Source organism: Dermatophagoides pteronyssinus, unplaced genomic scaffold (genome assembly GCF_027571235.1).
Source record: "Dermatophagoides pteronyssinus isolate colony J.1.1.1.1 unplaced genomic scaffold, Derpt_VIB-CSIC_2022.12 sq0003, whole genome shotgun sequence".
NCBI classification, from domain to species: Eukaryota; Metazoa; Arthropoda; class Arachnida; order Sarcoptiformes; family Pyroglyphidae; genus Dermatophagoides; species Dermatophagoides pteronyssinus.
The window spans coordinates 2,132,651-2,149,759 of NW_027461527.1; the positions used below are offsets into that span (position 1 = coordinate 2,132,651).

General features: G+C 31.8%; 4 protein-coding genes across 6 annotated transcripts; 3 read left to right on the plus strand and 1 right to left on the minus strand.

Annotated features, from left to right (window-relative positions):
- Positions 1 to 23: 23 nt before the first annotated feature.
- Dic1 (Dicarboxylate carrier 1) lies at positions 24 to 2,204 on the plus strand. The gene is made up of 4 exons (XM_027348573.2): positions 24 to 969; positions 1,077 to 1,261; positions 1,324 to 1,452; positions 1,523 to 2,204. Exons 1-4 carry the CDS (start codon positions 582 to 584, stop codon positions 1,739 to 1,741), a joined length of 921 nt encoding a protein of 306 aa, XP_027204374.2. The 5' UTR covers positions 24 to 581; the 3' UTR covers positions 1,742 to 2,204.
- On the minus strand, positions 1,761 to 2,699 carry l(1)10Bb (BUD31-like protein). 2 transcript variants are annotated; one of them, XM_027348577.2, is made up of 2 exons: positions 2,556 to 2,699; positions 1,761 to 2,501 (listed from the first exon to the last, which is right to left on the minus strand). In XM_027348577.2, the coding sequence occupies exon 2, from the start codon at positions 2,352 to 2,354 to the stop codon at positions 1,908 to 1,910; it is 447 nt and encodes a 148-aa protein (XP_027204378.1). In that variant the 5' UTR covers positions 2,355 to 2,501; positions 2,556 to 2,699; the 3' UTR covers positions 1,761 to 1,907. The 2 variants fall into 2 exon arrangements, with proteins under 2 accessions (XP_027204378.1, XP_027204377.1); XM_027348576.2 differs by having other exon boundaries at positions 1,761 to 2,497; positions 2,556 to 2,696.
- On the plus strand, positions 2,566 to 10,690 carry E(bx) (nucleosome-remodeling factor subunit NURF301 E(bx)). Of its 2 annotated transcripts, none has more exons than XM_027348565.2 (4): positions 2,566 to 2,704; positions 3,240 to 10,049; positions 10,109 to 10,193; positions 10,252 to 10,690. In XM_027348565.2, the coding sequence occupies exons 2-4, from the start codon at positions 3,369 to 3,371 to the stop codon at positions 10,434 to 10,436; spliced, it is 6,951 nt and encodes a 2,316-aa protein (XP_027204366.2). In that variant the 5' UTR covers positions 2,566 to 2,704; positions 3,240 to 3,368; the 3' UTR covers positions 10,437 to 10,690. The 2 variants fall into 2 exon arrangements, with proteins under 2 accessions (XP_027204366.2, XP_075675486.1); XM_075819371.1 differs by lacking the exon at positions 2,566 to 2,704 and adding an exon at positions 2,967 to 3,153.
- Positions 10,691 to 12,495: 1,805 nt separating this feature from the next.
- On the plus strand, positions 12,496 to 14,996 carry LOC113798096 (uncharacterized). Its single transcript, XM_027348584.2, has 3 exons — positions 12,496 to 12,988; positions 13,051 to 14,104; positions 14,203 to 14,996. The coding sequence occupies exons 1-2, from the start codon at positions 12,896 to 12,898 to the stop codon at positions 13,402 to 13,404; spliced, it is 447 nt and encodes a 148-aa protein (XP_027204385.2). The 5' UTR covers positions 12,496 to 12,895; the 3' UTR covers positions 13,405 to 14,104; positions 14,203 to 14,996.
- The last annotated feature ends 2,113 nt before the right edge of the window (positions 14,997 to 17,109 follow it).

Consider the following 17,109-nt stretch of genomic DNA (forward strand, 5'->3'; position numbering starts at 1 on the left):
TTATTTATGTTTTTAAATAACTGAATTACATTCATTACGAACAAGACGACAAGTTTGAAAAATTATTCTCGAACTTAACAAACTGGTCGCCTGATGTTTTTTTTTTCGAAAGATAACTTATCTCTATGAAATGTACTCAGCAATATATTGATATCGATCTCATGGACATGAAAAAACAAATGTAAAGAAAGAGAAAAAATAACTGTATATGAAATGAATTACGAGTATTCAAATGAGTGGAAATGTTTTTTTCCCTAATTTACTTTAATTGAATATTTCATAATATAACATTCACAATTTATATGTTCTTTAATTTGATAAAATTTTTGTTGACAATATTAGATTCGTCAGTAGGTCAGAACATTGTTTTTACTACTAATCTCATAATGTTTTTTTTGAAAACATAACCAAACCGCAAAGAAATTTATTACAACTACATTGTATTTTTTCATTTGATGATTTTAATATTAACATTTTACATTATCGTCTGGTTTGACCAAAATATTCGATATTGTTGATAGCCATAGATTTGTATTTATTCATTTGATATTTGTCATCATTTTTTCCTTCATCATTGAAAGATGTCCAGTGTTCAACCCAACGAAGTGATATTATCGCGATGGTATTTCGGTGGTCTAGGATCGGCCGGTGCAGCTTGTTGTACACATCCATTGGATTTGATCAAAGTTCATTTTCAAACGACTGCAACAAATCTGTCCGCTACAAGCATAACGGCCCAAGGACGGCCAACTATGTTTTCAACAGCGGTCAGATTAGTGAAAAGTGATGGTATATTGGCTTTATATAATGGACTAACAGCATCATTACTTCGACAATTAACCTATTCGACCACACGTTTTGGTATTTATGAAGTGGCCAAACAGCAAATTTCACCTGATGGATCAACGATACCATTTTACCAAAGGATAATTTTGGCTGGAATTTCAGGTGCTGTGGGCGGTCTTGTCGGTAATTATTAATCCATTGTGGATAATATGGTATAATTTACTAATTTATGCCAATCATTCACTTGTCATCCACTCGATTTAAAATGAATAAATGAATTCCTTTAATAGGCACACCGGCCGATATGATCAATGTTCGGATGCAAAACGATATGAAATTGCTTGCCAAAGATCGTCGAAATTATAAAAATGCCATCGATGGTCTTATCAAAGTTTATCGATTCGAAGGCGCCAAATCATTGTTCAATGGAGCTTCAATGGCCACTGCTCGAGCTATTATGATGTCTATTGGACAGGTATTTTGAAATATAATATTTTGCTGGATTATTTTTCAAGACAATTTTTTCCTTCATTTCAGCTTTCAATGTATGATCAATTCAAATATTTATTGCTGAAATATTTACCGATGATTTTCGAGGATAATGTTACCACTCATTTAACAGCAAGTACATTGACTGGTGCGGTTGCTACATCGTTAACGCAACCAGTAAGTAATTTTGATTAATTTAATCACCCTTGAAAATGATCAATATAATTTACACAATTCATTCTAATAGCTTGATGTACTGAAGACTCGAATGATGAATTCCGCTAAAAATCAATATCGAAGTGTTGGCCATTGTATAACTGAACTGTATAAAGAATCTGGAATTTTTGGATTTTTTAAAGGTTATGTTCCAGCATTCATACGACTAGCCCCGCATACAATTTTGACATTCGTATTCATGGAACAATTAAGACTGAACTTTGGTATTCATAAGCTTACCGAAGGATAATAAATAGCATTAATGTAGATAGTTTTTTTAATTAAAATATTTTATTTTGCTGTTGATAATTAATTATAATGCAATAAAAAATTCATTATTATGAATTAAATGTACAAATACCAATAATGAATGCGAGATAGTTTTTTTCAGTTTATAGTTGTGAAAGTTCAATTCATCAACCGGAACATCCACGACAACCACAATGAATACATTCGACAAGTTTACGACCTTCTTCCAGCTTATCTCTCGGTACACGACAGATGCAATTTGTTCCAAAATTTGTATCTCGAACCTGAATACAACGAAGACAGCATAAATTTTCATAACCTTGTTTTTTCCATTTAGCTATCAAAGCAGCATCGGCTATACGATTCTTAACACAATATTCATACAACTCTTTGGATATTGATTGACGTTTATAGTAAAGTTCGTAAATGTAACGAGATTTTTGATGATGTATTTTGAATATTGGCCATAAGGATTCGGTACGACGTTTACCTTCATGGGTTTCGGATTCAGCTTCACGCATTTTGGCCTCCAATTCTTCAATGGTTGGCTCAATTAAATCCCATCCTTCTGGTGGTTGATGATTACGATTTCTTACAGTACGAATTTTTGGCATTATTTTCCGATTTTTTAACGATTGAGAAAATATCGAATAATAAATATAGAAATTTCAATCGTAAATCGACACAATAATGAACTCTATAGGCAAGTATACATATAGAGAAATGTTCTCGATAAGTCCTTTATAAATAAAAAAATCTTCCTTGGAAACAATTATATGTTTGTCTAAAAAGAAGTGAGAAAATTAAATTCTTACTTTTTTGTTTCTATTGTGAAGAATAATTGATCAATTCGTTGGGAAATTGTAAAAATCGATCCAAAAGCGATAAACAAAACTTAAAAATCGGTGAAGATTGAACGAGCGACAGTGTTGATATTCATCAATCAAGTGACTGTGGTAACTGGGTGAGTCTTCGTGAGTCAATTGAGTCCTTTGAATAAATAATTGTTTCGAATGAAAAAAACATCGAAAATTTGACAAAATTTGTTCGCTGTTGATGATCGTTTGACATAATATCCAACTTGCTAGCAGGAATGATAATAACAAATGTTTATTTTTATGATTATTTATTAAAAAACATTGAATTATTCTTGTAACATAGTATGTGAATGGTCGATGAGGGTGCACAAAGTCGCGCACCACTCATATTATTATTATACGCATAAGGCCCATAGGCATTGACAAGAGAAAAAAAGGCCAGCATTAACTTGATCGCGTGTGAATATAATACACACTCAACGGCAGCCATTAATTTTTACCCTATTCTGTATATGTCAGTGGTGTGTTTTGATGTTCAATCTTGTATTTCTTATGTTTGGCGCCTTTTACAGTTACCGAAACAACACACAACAGTGTAAATTTTGAATTTTAAATTCCCATAACATGATTTGGTGTCCTCATTTATTCAAATTTTTCTATATTTTCTATTCCATTCAATAGCAACCAAAATTTTATCATCGACTTCGATTACGACTTGGCCCCTACTTCCACACACTTTTCATCAAATTGATTATTTGAATATTTTTGAATCAAATATTTTTATCGATAAATTTTAATTATCTGTTCGTCATGCGTAACCATCGTCCGCGAAAACGTGGACGCCCACCAAAAATTCAACCAAATAATAATAATAAATATTTGAATGCAAAAACCAATAAACTAATTGTCGATGATGATGATGAAGATTCAAATCATAGTTCATCTACAACGAATACATCAAGATCATCTGGTACGAATAATAAATATCAAACACGTTCAAGCCGACGATCATCAACACGGTTGAACAGTGTGACTGTAGAATCGACGAAAAAACGTGGCCGTAAACGTAAAAAAACCGAAAGTGAAGATGAATTATGTGATGATGAATATTATTATGAAGAACCAGCAACACAAAGTGATGATGATATTGAAGATTCGGATAAAGATAATGATGACGGTGATGATAATGATGATGATGTGAATGAATTAGATGAATTCGAAGAAGAAGAATTAGAAGAAGAAATTGAAGATGAAAAAGAAGAAACCGGTAAACGACGTGGAAGACCACCACGTGAAAAAGCACCTGTTTATCTTGATGATCAAGAAGTACCAGAATTATTGTTACCATCTTCATCTGAAGATTTACTTATATCGGGTAGTGAGTTGATTCGTGCACTAAGTATTTATGAAATTTTACGACATTTTAGTAATGCTTTACGATTATCACCATTTCGTTTTGAAGATTTTTGCATAGCACTTTTAATTGATGAACAAACATATTTATTATCCGAAATTCATATTCAATTATTGAAAGCTTTGATTCGTGAAGATGATTTGATCGGTACACAACATGGACCACAAGATATTCGAGATTCTATTAACGTTTACCTATATCTTTGTGATCATGTTACATGGCCTGAAGTGCTTCGAATTTATCTTTCATCTGATTATAAGAAAAATAAGCCCATCATGGATAAATGTTTAAATGATACCTATCCATTCACCAGTCTAGATAAAAAATTAATTCTTCTCCAACATTTATGTGATGATTTTCTCAACACACAAGTTGTAAAGGATGCAATCAATTCGGAAGGAAAGCTTGATCATGATGAACATTGTCGTTCATGTCACAAAAATGGTGAAATGTTAATGTGTGATACATGCCCGGCAGTATTTCATTTATCCTGTCTGGATCCTCCATTGAAACAAGTTCCCGAACAGGAATGGTTTTGTCCAATTTGTAAACAAAATCAGGTGATGGGCGTTACCGATTGTGTTAATGAATATGAACGTCAAATGCCACGACAAGAACCGATTGGTTGGGATCGTCATGGTCGACAGTATTGGTTCCTCGCTCGTCGTATCATTGTTGAAGATATTAAAACCGATAAAGTTTCTTATTATAGTACCCGATTACAATTCGATGAACTACTCGACTGCCTTGATGATGAAATGTATGAATCGGATTTGTGTAAAACGTTATCCGAATTGCAAGAAGATATCTATCGGCAAATGAGCATCACTGAAAAACTCACCAAAATAGCCAAAGGTTCTCGAAAAAGCTATCTCGAAGTGATCAATGAAGAATTGTACCTCAAACGATCTTCAAAATTGAAATCAGAGGCCACAGATTCTGATCAGTCAACAATCGATGAAAAAATAGCCCAATTGGAGGTAAAATTAGCCGTTGATGAAGAAGATTTGAGAGGTGGTGGTATGCAAACTAGACTAAAAACTGGTACCTTGCCACAAAAACCACTGGCAATGAATCCGTTACGAAATCATACCAGTCTTTATAATACGATTCAAGCATTCCGTGATGAAGACACCGTAATAATCATAGCAGATGATGAAAAAACTTTAACTCGTACTCAACGACGAGCATTGCCTGTATCATATTTTCAGATGAATTTGTTCAATCTTGGTTTCGAAGGAAATTATCGTAATTATCAGAATATTTATAGTTTAATACCGATGGCTTTGAGTCGAAATCAGGTGCAAGATGATCGTGATCGTCGAAGGCATTTAAGTCATAAATTCAGTTTAACACCTATGTCCGATTTAAAATGGGCTTCATATAATCAGGTTGTAACGGCAGCACCTGTTACAACAGCACACGGACCAAAGCCAATGTTGATTAATACGTTACGACAAGCTTTATTGCAATTTGAATTGAATTTTATCAATCCTTTCATGCATCCAAATTGGAAACGTCATCGAGACAATTGGATCAAAGCAGTGAAGATCTGTTCAGAGCCTAGAGAATTTGGTTTAGCATTATACATCTTGGAATCTTCCATGAAACCAGTGTTATTCAACAGCTCCTTCAATGATCTACTGGGTTTTACTGTTCTTCAACGTACCACTCAATTGGAACGTGATGAATTGAAAAAGAAAGAAAAGAAAAGTGGTCGTTCTGCTGCTGCTGCTGCAGTTTTTGATGTGTCCGAATTGATGTCGAGTATGTTGGACCCGAACGATTCATCCTTAGCATCAAAATATAATCCATTAGGTGGTGCAGGCGTCAAATTAGTCAATGGAAAATTGCGACATCAGATATGGAAACAAAAAGGTGAAGAATATCGGCTATCCGGAGTCGGCGGTTGGTTTTGGCTGAATAGCATACGAAATTCATACAAAGTGGCTAAATGTTATATGGAACAAGATTTGTCAACAATATCTAATGAAGAAAATAGTGATTGCTTAAAAGAAGAAAAAAGTGACAATAACAACAACAATAATGAAAATGTTGAAATGAAAGATGAAAGCAATGATGAAAAAATTGTTGAAAATTCCAATATCAACATGCAAACTGATGATGAAATTGATTATAAAAATGATGAAAATTTTATTGTTAATATTTCTGAATTTTTGACGACGAAAAATTCGTTAAAACGAAAACTTTATTATCCAAAAATTTTTAAAGAATCAAAATTGGATAAACTTTTATCGCTTCGTATGGCTCAGCTAGAATTCGAGCGTAAACATAAAAAAGATGATGGTAATGATGAAAAGAAAAATGTTTTGATTAAACCGAAATTACAGCCACCAATTACATCAATATCGACCACATCATCAACTTGTTATTCAATTAGCTGTGATTCGAATTCTCAACTTCCTTCTTCTTCTCAGAATCATTCTTGTTATTCACCACTTTGTTCTTATTTATCAAAAAATCAAAATCTTATAAATGAAAATTGTTCATTAATTAAAGAAGAAGAAATGGTTTTTGAAGATCTTACCGAACCAGTTGAACTGAAGAAGATTATCAGTGTTGATGGTGTCGAACAATTTGCAAAAAAAGTTGTTCCGTTTATTAGCAAAGGACAACTACCACCAAGTACTCGTTTCACTAATGGAAAATTTAAATCGATTTTTATACCATTGAATTATGAACTTCGTCAACTTGGAAGATCTGGTGGCCAATATGAAGTTTTTGGTTTTAATTATAATGCCAAAATCAATCCATCAATATGGCCATATGGTTTAACACCACGACCATCTTTTCGAACAACTTGGCTTTATCGTGTGTACAATTTACCTACATTACATTGTGTAGCTTTACAGCTTCGTGTTCTATGGGCGTCAGTTCGCTGGGATGATTTAGCACAAAAACCACCCATTTCTGGCACGAATACTATCACCACTGATGTTGATGTTCAAACAGTCGAAATCCTTAAGAGAAGAGATATACCACCGTTTGGTTTACGTTCCGAATATCGTATCAGAAAAATTACTGTTCCAATTGATGTTCCTATTTATCGTACACGTGAGATTTCAACACCAAATCGTAGTGGATTACGTGAACGACGACGACCTGAATCACCACAGAACAAAGGTCCACGAATGGATGAAAATTGGATTCGCGAAGAAGAATTAGAATTATGGGAAATCAAGCAATTCAATGATAAACAGATTCAATTAGCACGACAAAAAGCTATTCAAGAACAGCGTCAAAAAGAAATGGAAATGAAAAGAAAATTACAAGAAACAGGAAGCCTTCATAATAAAACATCAGTTGATACTGTCAGATTTGTTAATGGCGGTAATATTAATTTGACCACAACGCCCTCTAAATCATTATCGGCAAAATTCTCGACTTTGATCACAAATCGTACACCACCAAAACTCACTACATCTCAATCTACTTCTCATCCGACCATTGCTACATTGAATACGGTTCCATATGGATCAACAATTCACACCTCGAATGGTCCGTTAGTCCGATTACAAACAACAAGTGGTACTAAACCATCACCTCAGCTTTTTATACGTGCAGGAAATAATTTCCAATTGCTTACATCAACGGCTAATCCTGTAACACCAAATCGAACACAAACATACATTGTGCGAACGCCAATAAGTTCAACTGGTGGGACAGCCACTTCAGGTCGACCAATTTTCATTTCAAATACTTTGAATACATCACCGATGATACGATCAGTGAATACGATTCATTCGAATATTCGACATTCGATACCAATTATTGCCACCAATTGTCCCAAAAAAATATCAACAGCGACAACCGTAAATGCTATATTGACAACAAATACATTAAAAACAGTAGCTACAACTACTACGGCAACAAATTTGACAACTACATCATCATCATCATCATCATCAACTCCATCAACAGTTTTGCCAACGATCAACGTTGCAGGAAACAATAATAAAAATATTACTTGTCTACCATTAAAATTAAGTGATGGCCGAACACATTATGTTCCTTTAAGTTCATTACAAACAGCTGCCGGTTCCAATCAAACCTTGCAAATTGCTTTGAATTCCAACAATCATATTCGTTTTGTGACGGCTAAGTCAATTATTAATCCAACAAATCCATCATCTTCAGATGCATTTGGATCTACGACTAATCCAACTACTAGTATTAGTGGTGATAATCAATCAAGAACGATCATCGTTGCAAGTAGTAACAATTCAGTGTTACCGACAACAACCCCACTCAATACAATCGTCTTGACACATGCGAATAATCAAAAAGTTATACTACATTCAGCGGCTCCTACGACAACGCCAACGGTGAACCAAATGGGAATCAAAACTGTTCAAATTGGTAATAATCCATCATCGACGATGTTGACCAAAAATCCGATCATAGTTCGTAATCCGAATGTTGTGACCACTGGTCAGCAAACTGATCCGATTCCCGCATCGACATTATCGAAAGCAGCTATTATTAATATATCGAGTGATTTGAACAAAGAATCAGAAGAGAAAAATTTTGTAGTGACAGCAGAAATGACACAAGATATTGTCCGAAAAGCTTTGATGAATCCAAATGTAGCTCCAGAGATTGCACAAAAATTATTAGCATTACAAAAACATCATCAAGAACAAGCCGATTCTCCACATCATTCACAGTTAAATCAACAGCAATCAATTGCATCTAGAAATGATATTCCATCTAATCATCGAACAAATAACCGATCATCATCAAGAAGTTCTCGTTATTCTCGATCCAAATATGATAATGATAGTGATTTCATCTACGAATATCCACAGCCAGAACGACATAGCAGAGTTTCTCGTATTATTCGCGATGAAAAGGAAGATGTCGAAAGAATTTGCTCGAATATTATTAAACAGATGGTTGATAAGATTGAAAAAGAGGAACGTTCAACGAAACATAAAGAAGTAATGGCCGAAAGAAGACACAAAAAGGCTATACAAATGAAAATCAAATATCGACAGAATCATATCGAAGTCATTCGAAGAAATATTTCTCGTCGAAAATCTGTTTTTAATCAACATATAAAATGTATGGTCGAACAGGAAATTGATGAAAAATTAAAACAAGCTAAGCAAAAATTAATTACGCCAGTCAAGCCGATGGTGAAAGCATCATCAAATACACAGACTATTAATCATTCGAATAATGTTAAAGTAACGATCACTGGTGTTAAACATAAACTCGATAGTAAAGATCATGATACAAGCAAATCCAATAGTTCCTCATCAGTAACAACACCAGAATCTGAAACTCGAACAAACAAACGACCACGTTTGACCGTTTCCAATAGTGGTCATAAATCATCATCAAATACTGTTGATTCATCAATGTTGAATAATGTTAACAACGTTGGAAAAAGTCCACATCAAGCAAATCAAACACCTAAAAAATCACCAAAAAATAAAACATCAGCAACTTATTGTATTTGCAATCGAACCGATGATAAATCGATGATGATCGCTTGTGATGATTGTGGACACTGGTATCATATCAAATGTATCGGCATGGAGAAACAAGAAGCAGATAATATGGAACAATATTTTTGCTCAGATTGTAAAAATCGAAATCCGAAATCAAATGATAATAGTCATCAAAGTAAAAAATCTAATTCATTATCAAACAGTAAATCAAGTCCACGATCAGCGAACGTACAACGAAAATCTGGTCCGGGACGTAAACCTAAACATCACCGTGCAGCAAATAATAACAGTAATAACAGCATCAGCAATGATACAGTCGATAATCATAATGTAGTAATTGAACAGGATGATAATGGTGATGATAAAGAATATTGTTTTTGTCATGAAAAATATGAAAGCGACAAATTTTACATCTGCTGTGACCAATGCAATGATTGGTTTCATGGTCGCTGTGTTGGAGTAACCAGTATTCGTGCCGATCAAATTGATGAATACTTTTGTCCACGATGTCAAGGTGAAGAATCCAAAAGTTATCGAAATATCCGACCACTTGTTGATGCTGATTTTCAACGAATGGAAAAAATTGTTAAAACTGTCAAGGTATGTTTTCAACCAAATCGAATTATATAGTTTTTCTAATTATCATTTGAAATGTTCAGTCACATCGAAGTTCGTGGCCATTTTTAAAACCTGTTGATGGAAAACAAGTTCCCGATTATTATACAGTTATTAAAGAGCCAATGGGTAAGTCATTGTTAAAAATGATTTTCATCTAATCTTTTTTTAAACAAAAAAACTATAGATCTTCAACAAATTTCAAATCAAATTAGTGGCCGTCATTATAAACGATTTACTGAATTTATTTATGATATGCATAAAATATTCGATAATTGTCGATATTATAATGAACCAAATTCACAATATTGTTTTTTCGCCAATACATTGGAAGAAGTCTTTGAACGAAAATTACGAGAACTGAAAGATTGATTAAAAATCGAATGATAATGAATAATTGAAAACAAATGATTCCGAAATAATCTGTGGATTATGTAAATGTAACGATACATTCAGATTCGACAGGAAATGCATACATCACACTCACACACACATGAGTTGATACATTTTATAAAACATTTTTTGTTGTTTAACATGAAAATATCTTTCCTTTTTTTCTATCACTTTATAAAAATATTCATTTGAACATAAATAAATTTATGATTTATTGGTTTTTTTTTCTCAAATTTCATTATTAATATTAAAAAAAATTGTTTTCTGATTAAATAAATTTATTGATAAAGTATAGTGCAGTAGAAGTATTGGTAGAGTGGTAGAAAGATATATTTAATAGTACTGAACTATGGTCTGTATATATAGTGGTAACAACAGTTACATTAATTAATTAACATTAATATAATAATCAATGATTGTTGATTGAGCAATCCTCAACACTCCCCTTGTCGATATACAATCATTTACCACTAAAATACGACCTTGATATAAATGACCAAGTAACAATGGTAAAAGACCACCAGGCAATCCATCAGAATTATGGTTGTACACAATGAACCATCGATAGACAATTGCCGCAATCTGATCACGATTTAGATTTGGAACTTGCTTCTTAGTTGTCGTTGTTCCAGCAAACGTCCTAGGAAGAGTGAACCACAAAACTTGTTCAAGCTCCCCTATTTGCGTAGACACTTCTTGTCTGTCATCACACTTGTTTACAATTTCACTGGATGATCCAACAAACGATTCATCACACGAAGTTGACGGTACCACAATATCATCAGAAACGTCAGGCAAGCTTTCACCAGAAATAGCTGTAACAACTTGTTCAACACTATTCTCTGCTATGCCGTTCTGTACAGGTACTTCGACTGATTCGAATTTGTTCACAATTCCTTGATCACAATCACTTCGATAACATCGCTTTTCTTTCTTCATCCAATTGTAATGACCTTTCTTTTCCACACGATTTTGTCGCTCTTCTTGTCTCTCCACCAAATTTTTTGAAAAAGACAACAACGACACTTTAGCTTTCGGCATTCTGGCACGAACCAAATACATATTCTCATGGCAACTTGATCGATCTGCATAGATCACTGGTTTTCCGCTCTGATAAACAACAGTGCAGTCGTAATCACCCTTAAAATGAATATCACCACGTTTTGTCAACTGACCAAGTGATATCAAATTCATCGGTGAGCTTTCGACAAACCACGAGTTGGATAAACTAACTGTTTTCCACTCAAAGCCATTATGTAATTCAAGTTCAACTGTGCCAATCCGAGACGCCTTAACTAAGCCACTACGCGTTATAATGTCATTCACCTTGCAAGAATGGAGATCCACGAAGTACTTCCGATCATTGAAAATATGTCCACTTGCACCACCATCAGCGAATACTTCACAGTATTCATCAGCTGTCCATGATGATCCCAGCAAATCAGACAAACAAGGCAAACCTGCCATTTCAGATGATACAGACTTTACGTCTCCGACTTCATCATCAACTCCATGATTCTTGGCAATAACATTATTACGATTCAATACTTCAAACTGCCATAACGTGTCAAGGCCCATAACCTATTGATAAAGTATAGTGCAGTAGAAGTATTGGTAGAGTGGTAGAAAGATATATTTAATAGTACTGAACTATGGTCTGTATATATAGTGGTAACAACAGTTACATTAATTAATTAACATTAATATAATAATCAATGATTGTTGATCGAGCAATCCTCAACAAAATTGCCATTTATCAACAAAAGACGGCTAACATTTTCAAAGGCGGAACAGGAATCATATGTCAGTTGTGACATTCATTTTTGTGAATCCCATTAAATGTCATTGATCGGTTCAAATTGATTAAAAAAAACAACGACGGATATATTATTATGATTGAATTTTTTTTTTAATTTTCGCTGTTGATTGACAAGCTTGATTAAAAATTATTTTCATTTTCATTCGTTCATGAAACAAAAGCAATGATATATCCTTTCGCAAATTGTGTTTGGCAATCAAAATGTTTAGAAAAAAAAATGAGCGCATTGATAATGAAATAATTTGCATGGATTCTGATCACATCGATCAATTCGATGTGTCTAAGTTATGTATAAATTGAAAAAGATTACATCGATAGAAAACAGGTTATTAAAGATGACAAATTTTTTTTCCAAATAAAGATCATATCATCATATGATTCAAAAGATACTATACATTTGATTTGGTTGTGAAAAAAAACAATTACATTAGATGCCATTAAAATGATAATGGCATACAAACAAATCTCACTCATCTTTACATTCAAGTTCTGGAACAATCTTCATTAACATTGATGTTAATCAAAATTATCCATTATTATCATCACCATCTACATAATATGGTCATCGCATTCCATCGATTGTATATAAAAACAAAAAATTATTCGAAAATTTTTTCAAATGAACATTGTTGAAACGCGAACGATTTTCTTTAAAAATTTGATCGACAATTTGACATTAAAAACTTTTTTTTTAAAAATGATTAAATTACTTGTAAGTTGTTATGTCATCATTGCTGGAATTTTAAGATAATTTTCATTTTTTCTTCACTAAAGATCATTCTTGGAACATTGGTAATGACAATACGTGCCGTACCTGGATACGGTTATGGAAGGATAATGCCTCCACCAACATTTGGATTTGCTGCACCGGCACCAATGACGATATTAGCTGCAGCACCATCACCATATATGACACAAGCTGCTCCAATGATGACTTATGCTTCAGCTGGGCCAAGTTGTTTAATGGCAGCTCCACATATGCCACAAACAATGACAATTTTGACTGCCGCTCCAGCACCGTTCATGGCACAACATCCAACACCAACGATAATTTTGGCTGCGCCAATTGCGTTCACCGGAGAAAAACCGTTTCGATTTAATACATTTAGAGGTGGACGATATGCATGAACATAAATGAATTGTTGAAGGTTAATTGAAATTCCCTGATTTCATAGAATTTTTTTTCTTCTTAACAAATTTCATCATCATACTCAAAGTCATTCAATTTTTTTGTCGTTGAATAAAAGAATTTGAAAATTATAAAAAATATAACTGTAAACGTAACGTCATCTATTAATTGTATTCAATACCTGTACATACATTTTCTTGATTTTTGACAAAACAAACAAAAGTTTGTAAATTGAATCTTGTGTTTTTTTTTATAAATATTTTCTTTAAAATTATTATTATTTTGTGAAGAATTTCTATTAACGAATTCATTTGATTCTACAGTTTCGTTTTTTTCTATAAAAAAATATTGAATAAACATTAAATTGAATAAATCAACAGGCAGATTTTTTGTTTTTTTGAATCCCGTTACGATAACTTTCATTTGTGTCAACATTTCTACAAATCTACTGATTAAATTTTTGTTGAAATCTGTAATTTTAATTTTGAAAAAAATTATAATTCAGACGATATATATTATCCATTATTATCGAATGTGTAAATATGTTTTTATGAATTCAGATTCTTTCATTCATTAAATTTCGACGAAGATTTTTCAGCGTAAAAATTTTGCTTATCATTATTTTCCTGGGCAAACTGTTGTTTTATTGTGTTTTATTGGAATAATATATTTTCAACAAAAAATTATCCGTGAAAAAAGGTAGATTTAATTTATTTTTCGCTTTAATTCAATTTAGTTTTACGTTTTTGATTTATGAATGACAAAAACTCATTGTTTATTTTTATTGATTACGCAAGCATCCTGAATCATTTTGTATCTTATCTCATAGATGGCAATCATGTGTGTTTCCGCGATAGTTTCAAATATTCCCATTCAATGATTGGCCTAGATTCAAATGGATTTTATTATTCTTTGCCATCCAATGATAATTAACCAATTTAGACATTATTATTTTTTAGTGTATATCTAAAATAATAGTAATGATGGTAATGGTTTGGGGGAAAATAATTATTGAATGTTTAATGAACAAGAAGAAGGGAATTATAAAATTCTCTAATCGAAAAAAAACTTCGACAAATGATTGATCCAATTGGAAAATTTATTTTTATTAGAATTATCTTTGGAACAGAATATATTTAATGGCTTTATTTCATTTAAAAATATTCTTTTTTTTCACTCTGGACACTATTGTATGATCAATAAAATCGAATTCTATCGGTCATTTTTGGCATGTAAATCATAAAACGTTGAATTATTGAGAAAATTTCAAAAAAAATTGATCCAAATCAAGGATATTTCCTGCTATTACTATCACAATACAATGAAAAAACAATAACTCGATTGACAACACGATTCGATGATTTTTGATCAGGAGAAAAAATGAAAATAAAATTTTTTTTTTAATATTCTGGATATAATTTATGACTGTCATAATAATCTGTAGAATTCAGCTATAGATTGAATATTTTTATGTTTTTATTACTGGTGGTTATCGGTTTTCTCTTTTTTTTTCTCTCTTCATTATTGATCAAGTCTATTTATCGGAAATTTTCTTTCGGATCGAACATTGTTAAATGATTTCTTTTTCTTTGTGTATTCTTTAAATTCAGAAAATTTATTTTTAACATTCATTAAGAATAGATATTTCCATATTAATAAATGATTTCTGTTTTTTTTTCTATTTGGTGATTTTGTTCGTTGAACTATTAGATTGAAAAATTTGCCGGCAATTTGCCCAAAAGTTTTATTGATAAAAATTTTCATCAGTTCCTATCTTGTCCATAGCATTTTCATAATGATCATGATAATGATGGGCGTCCAATATACTTAATTCCATTTCTTTACTTTCATTTTCATTATTATTTTTTCTTCTCAAGAATGGTTCTCGATTATTGTATTGGTTTGTCTAAATATATCGATTCACATCTTGAATTGATTTGATTCTTTCATTTGTTTCTATTATTTGCAATTTGATTCAATTCTTTTTCATTTTCATTCTATTTTTTTGATTTGTTTTGCTTATTTTTCATCAAATTTTCTTTTTAGTTCAAAAAAAACAAAATGTTGTAAACAAACATCATCAATCTACGCACACGCAAACACTTTAATGTATCCTTATCGGTTTAAAAAAAATCTAAAGAAAATTTTGAAAATATCAAGAAGTGGATCGAAATTTTTTCTGGTTTTTTTTCATTCGTAGGATAATAGATGAGCCTATTTTTTGAAATTATTTCTTAATCGATTTTAGTGGTTAATATTGATGCTTCTACTCTTTTTTTCTTTTACTTTCCATCTTTCTTTCTCATTCGGATATTTTTTCATGTTAAATATATCTTCAAAAATTTTTGCTACTTTTTTTCCTTTGTTTTTCATGATGATGGCTACTTACATTGACATCGATACACACATACACATAAGCAAACAAACAGAGTCCATAATAATAGTTTTTTTTCAAAAAGAATTAAAACAAAACAAAACAAAAAAAGATCCAAAATCAATTGCATTCACTTGTTTGTGTTAATGTTATTGTTTGTTTGTTTATCTTTCTATATAAAGATATAGATATCAGATTCTTGGGTTTTTTTGTTGTTGTTGTTGTTGTTAAGACGGCTTATTTTTTCTCTCCATTGAATGGAATGAAATAGAAATTCACTTGAATCGATTAGAGAGAAAAAAAATTGTATGCGATATCAAATTGAAAATAGTTTCAAGAATTTTCCGTTTTTTTTCCTTCCCACTTTCTAATCTATATAGATAGATATTTTTATTATTTCCACTTCTTTTTGTTTTGTTTTGTTTATCTGTTGTTGACTTAACTTGTTTATCAATTCTAGAAGAATTCTAGCTTTATTTTTATCGTTTAAAGATTTTGGGAGAAAATGGATGTTCTGTGTGTGTGTGTTTTTTTTTGGTCCAGATTCATCACTCATCATTCTTTAGTTTGGTTTTTTTCTGGTCTTTTCTTGAATATTTTTTTTATACCACAAGTGATAAAGTAAATCTTTCACCCACACAAATCACATTTAATTCTGATTCAATTCTGGAGATAAAATTCTGGTTAAACATTTCATAACTATTTCTTATTTGCTTACGTATTTCTAACGGAATCACTAAAAATTATTGAACAATGGTGATCTTGACATTTATAAATTCTTTTAATAATAATAATAATGAGGAGGAGGTGGATGAAGAAAACCAAAACAAAACAATGAAACATTGTAAGATTTTGTAATCAAAAATAAAATGAAAAAAAAACAAGAAGCCACACCTTTAACCTGTATTGAATTAATTTTCAATCATTCTAAAATGCAATTTCATTTCATTTTTATGTTCATTCATTTGATTTCTTTACTTTTTTTTCCTATACATTTTGATGATTTCCTAGTTATCTAATTTCCAATACATGATTATTGTTTACGACGTTATTATGTTTTTTTTGTTGTTGCTAATACCATTTCCATTTGTTTATGTTGTTGTTGTTGTCAATCTTATGAATTTTGTTTCCTATTTTTCTTTTACTCATTTGCCATTTTTTTCACCCTGTTGTTTGTTTGTTTGTTCCGTTCCGTGAACAACAACAAATTCGTTAATCTTAGCTAATAACACTGTCATTTTATCATTTGAAGGCAGCAACAACAACAAAAATTAGAAGTTATAATAAAAATGAAGTTCCCGAATCAAGCAAAAAAAAAGAATTATCTCTT

What these genes read in the sequence shown, in the direction of transcription:
- Dic1 (XM_027348573.2), top strand. Translation starts at nt 582, where the DNA reads ATGTCCAGTGTTCAACCCAACGAAGTGATATTATCGCGATGGTATTTC. An exon ending in TTATGATGTCTATTGGACAG is followed by an intron (nt 1,262 to 1,323) that starts GTATTTTGAAAT and finishes CCTTCATTTCAG; the next exon opens with CTTTCAATGTATGATCAATT. An exon ending in CTACATCGTTAACGCAACCA is followed by an intron (nt 1,453 to 1,522) that starts GTAAGTAATTTT and finishes TCATTCTAATAG; the next exon opens with CTTGATGTACTGAAGACTCG.
- LOC113798096 (XM_027348584.2), top strand. Translation starts at nt 12,896, where the DNA reads ATGAACATTGTTGAAACGCGAACGATTTTCTTTAAAAATTTGATCGAC. An exon ending in TAAAAATGATTAAATTACTT is followed by an intron (nt 12,989 to 13,050) that starts GTAAGTTGTTAT and finishes TCTTCACTAAAG; the next exon opens with ATCATTCTTGGAACATTGGT.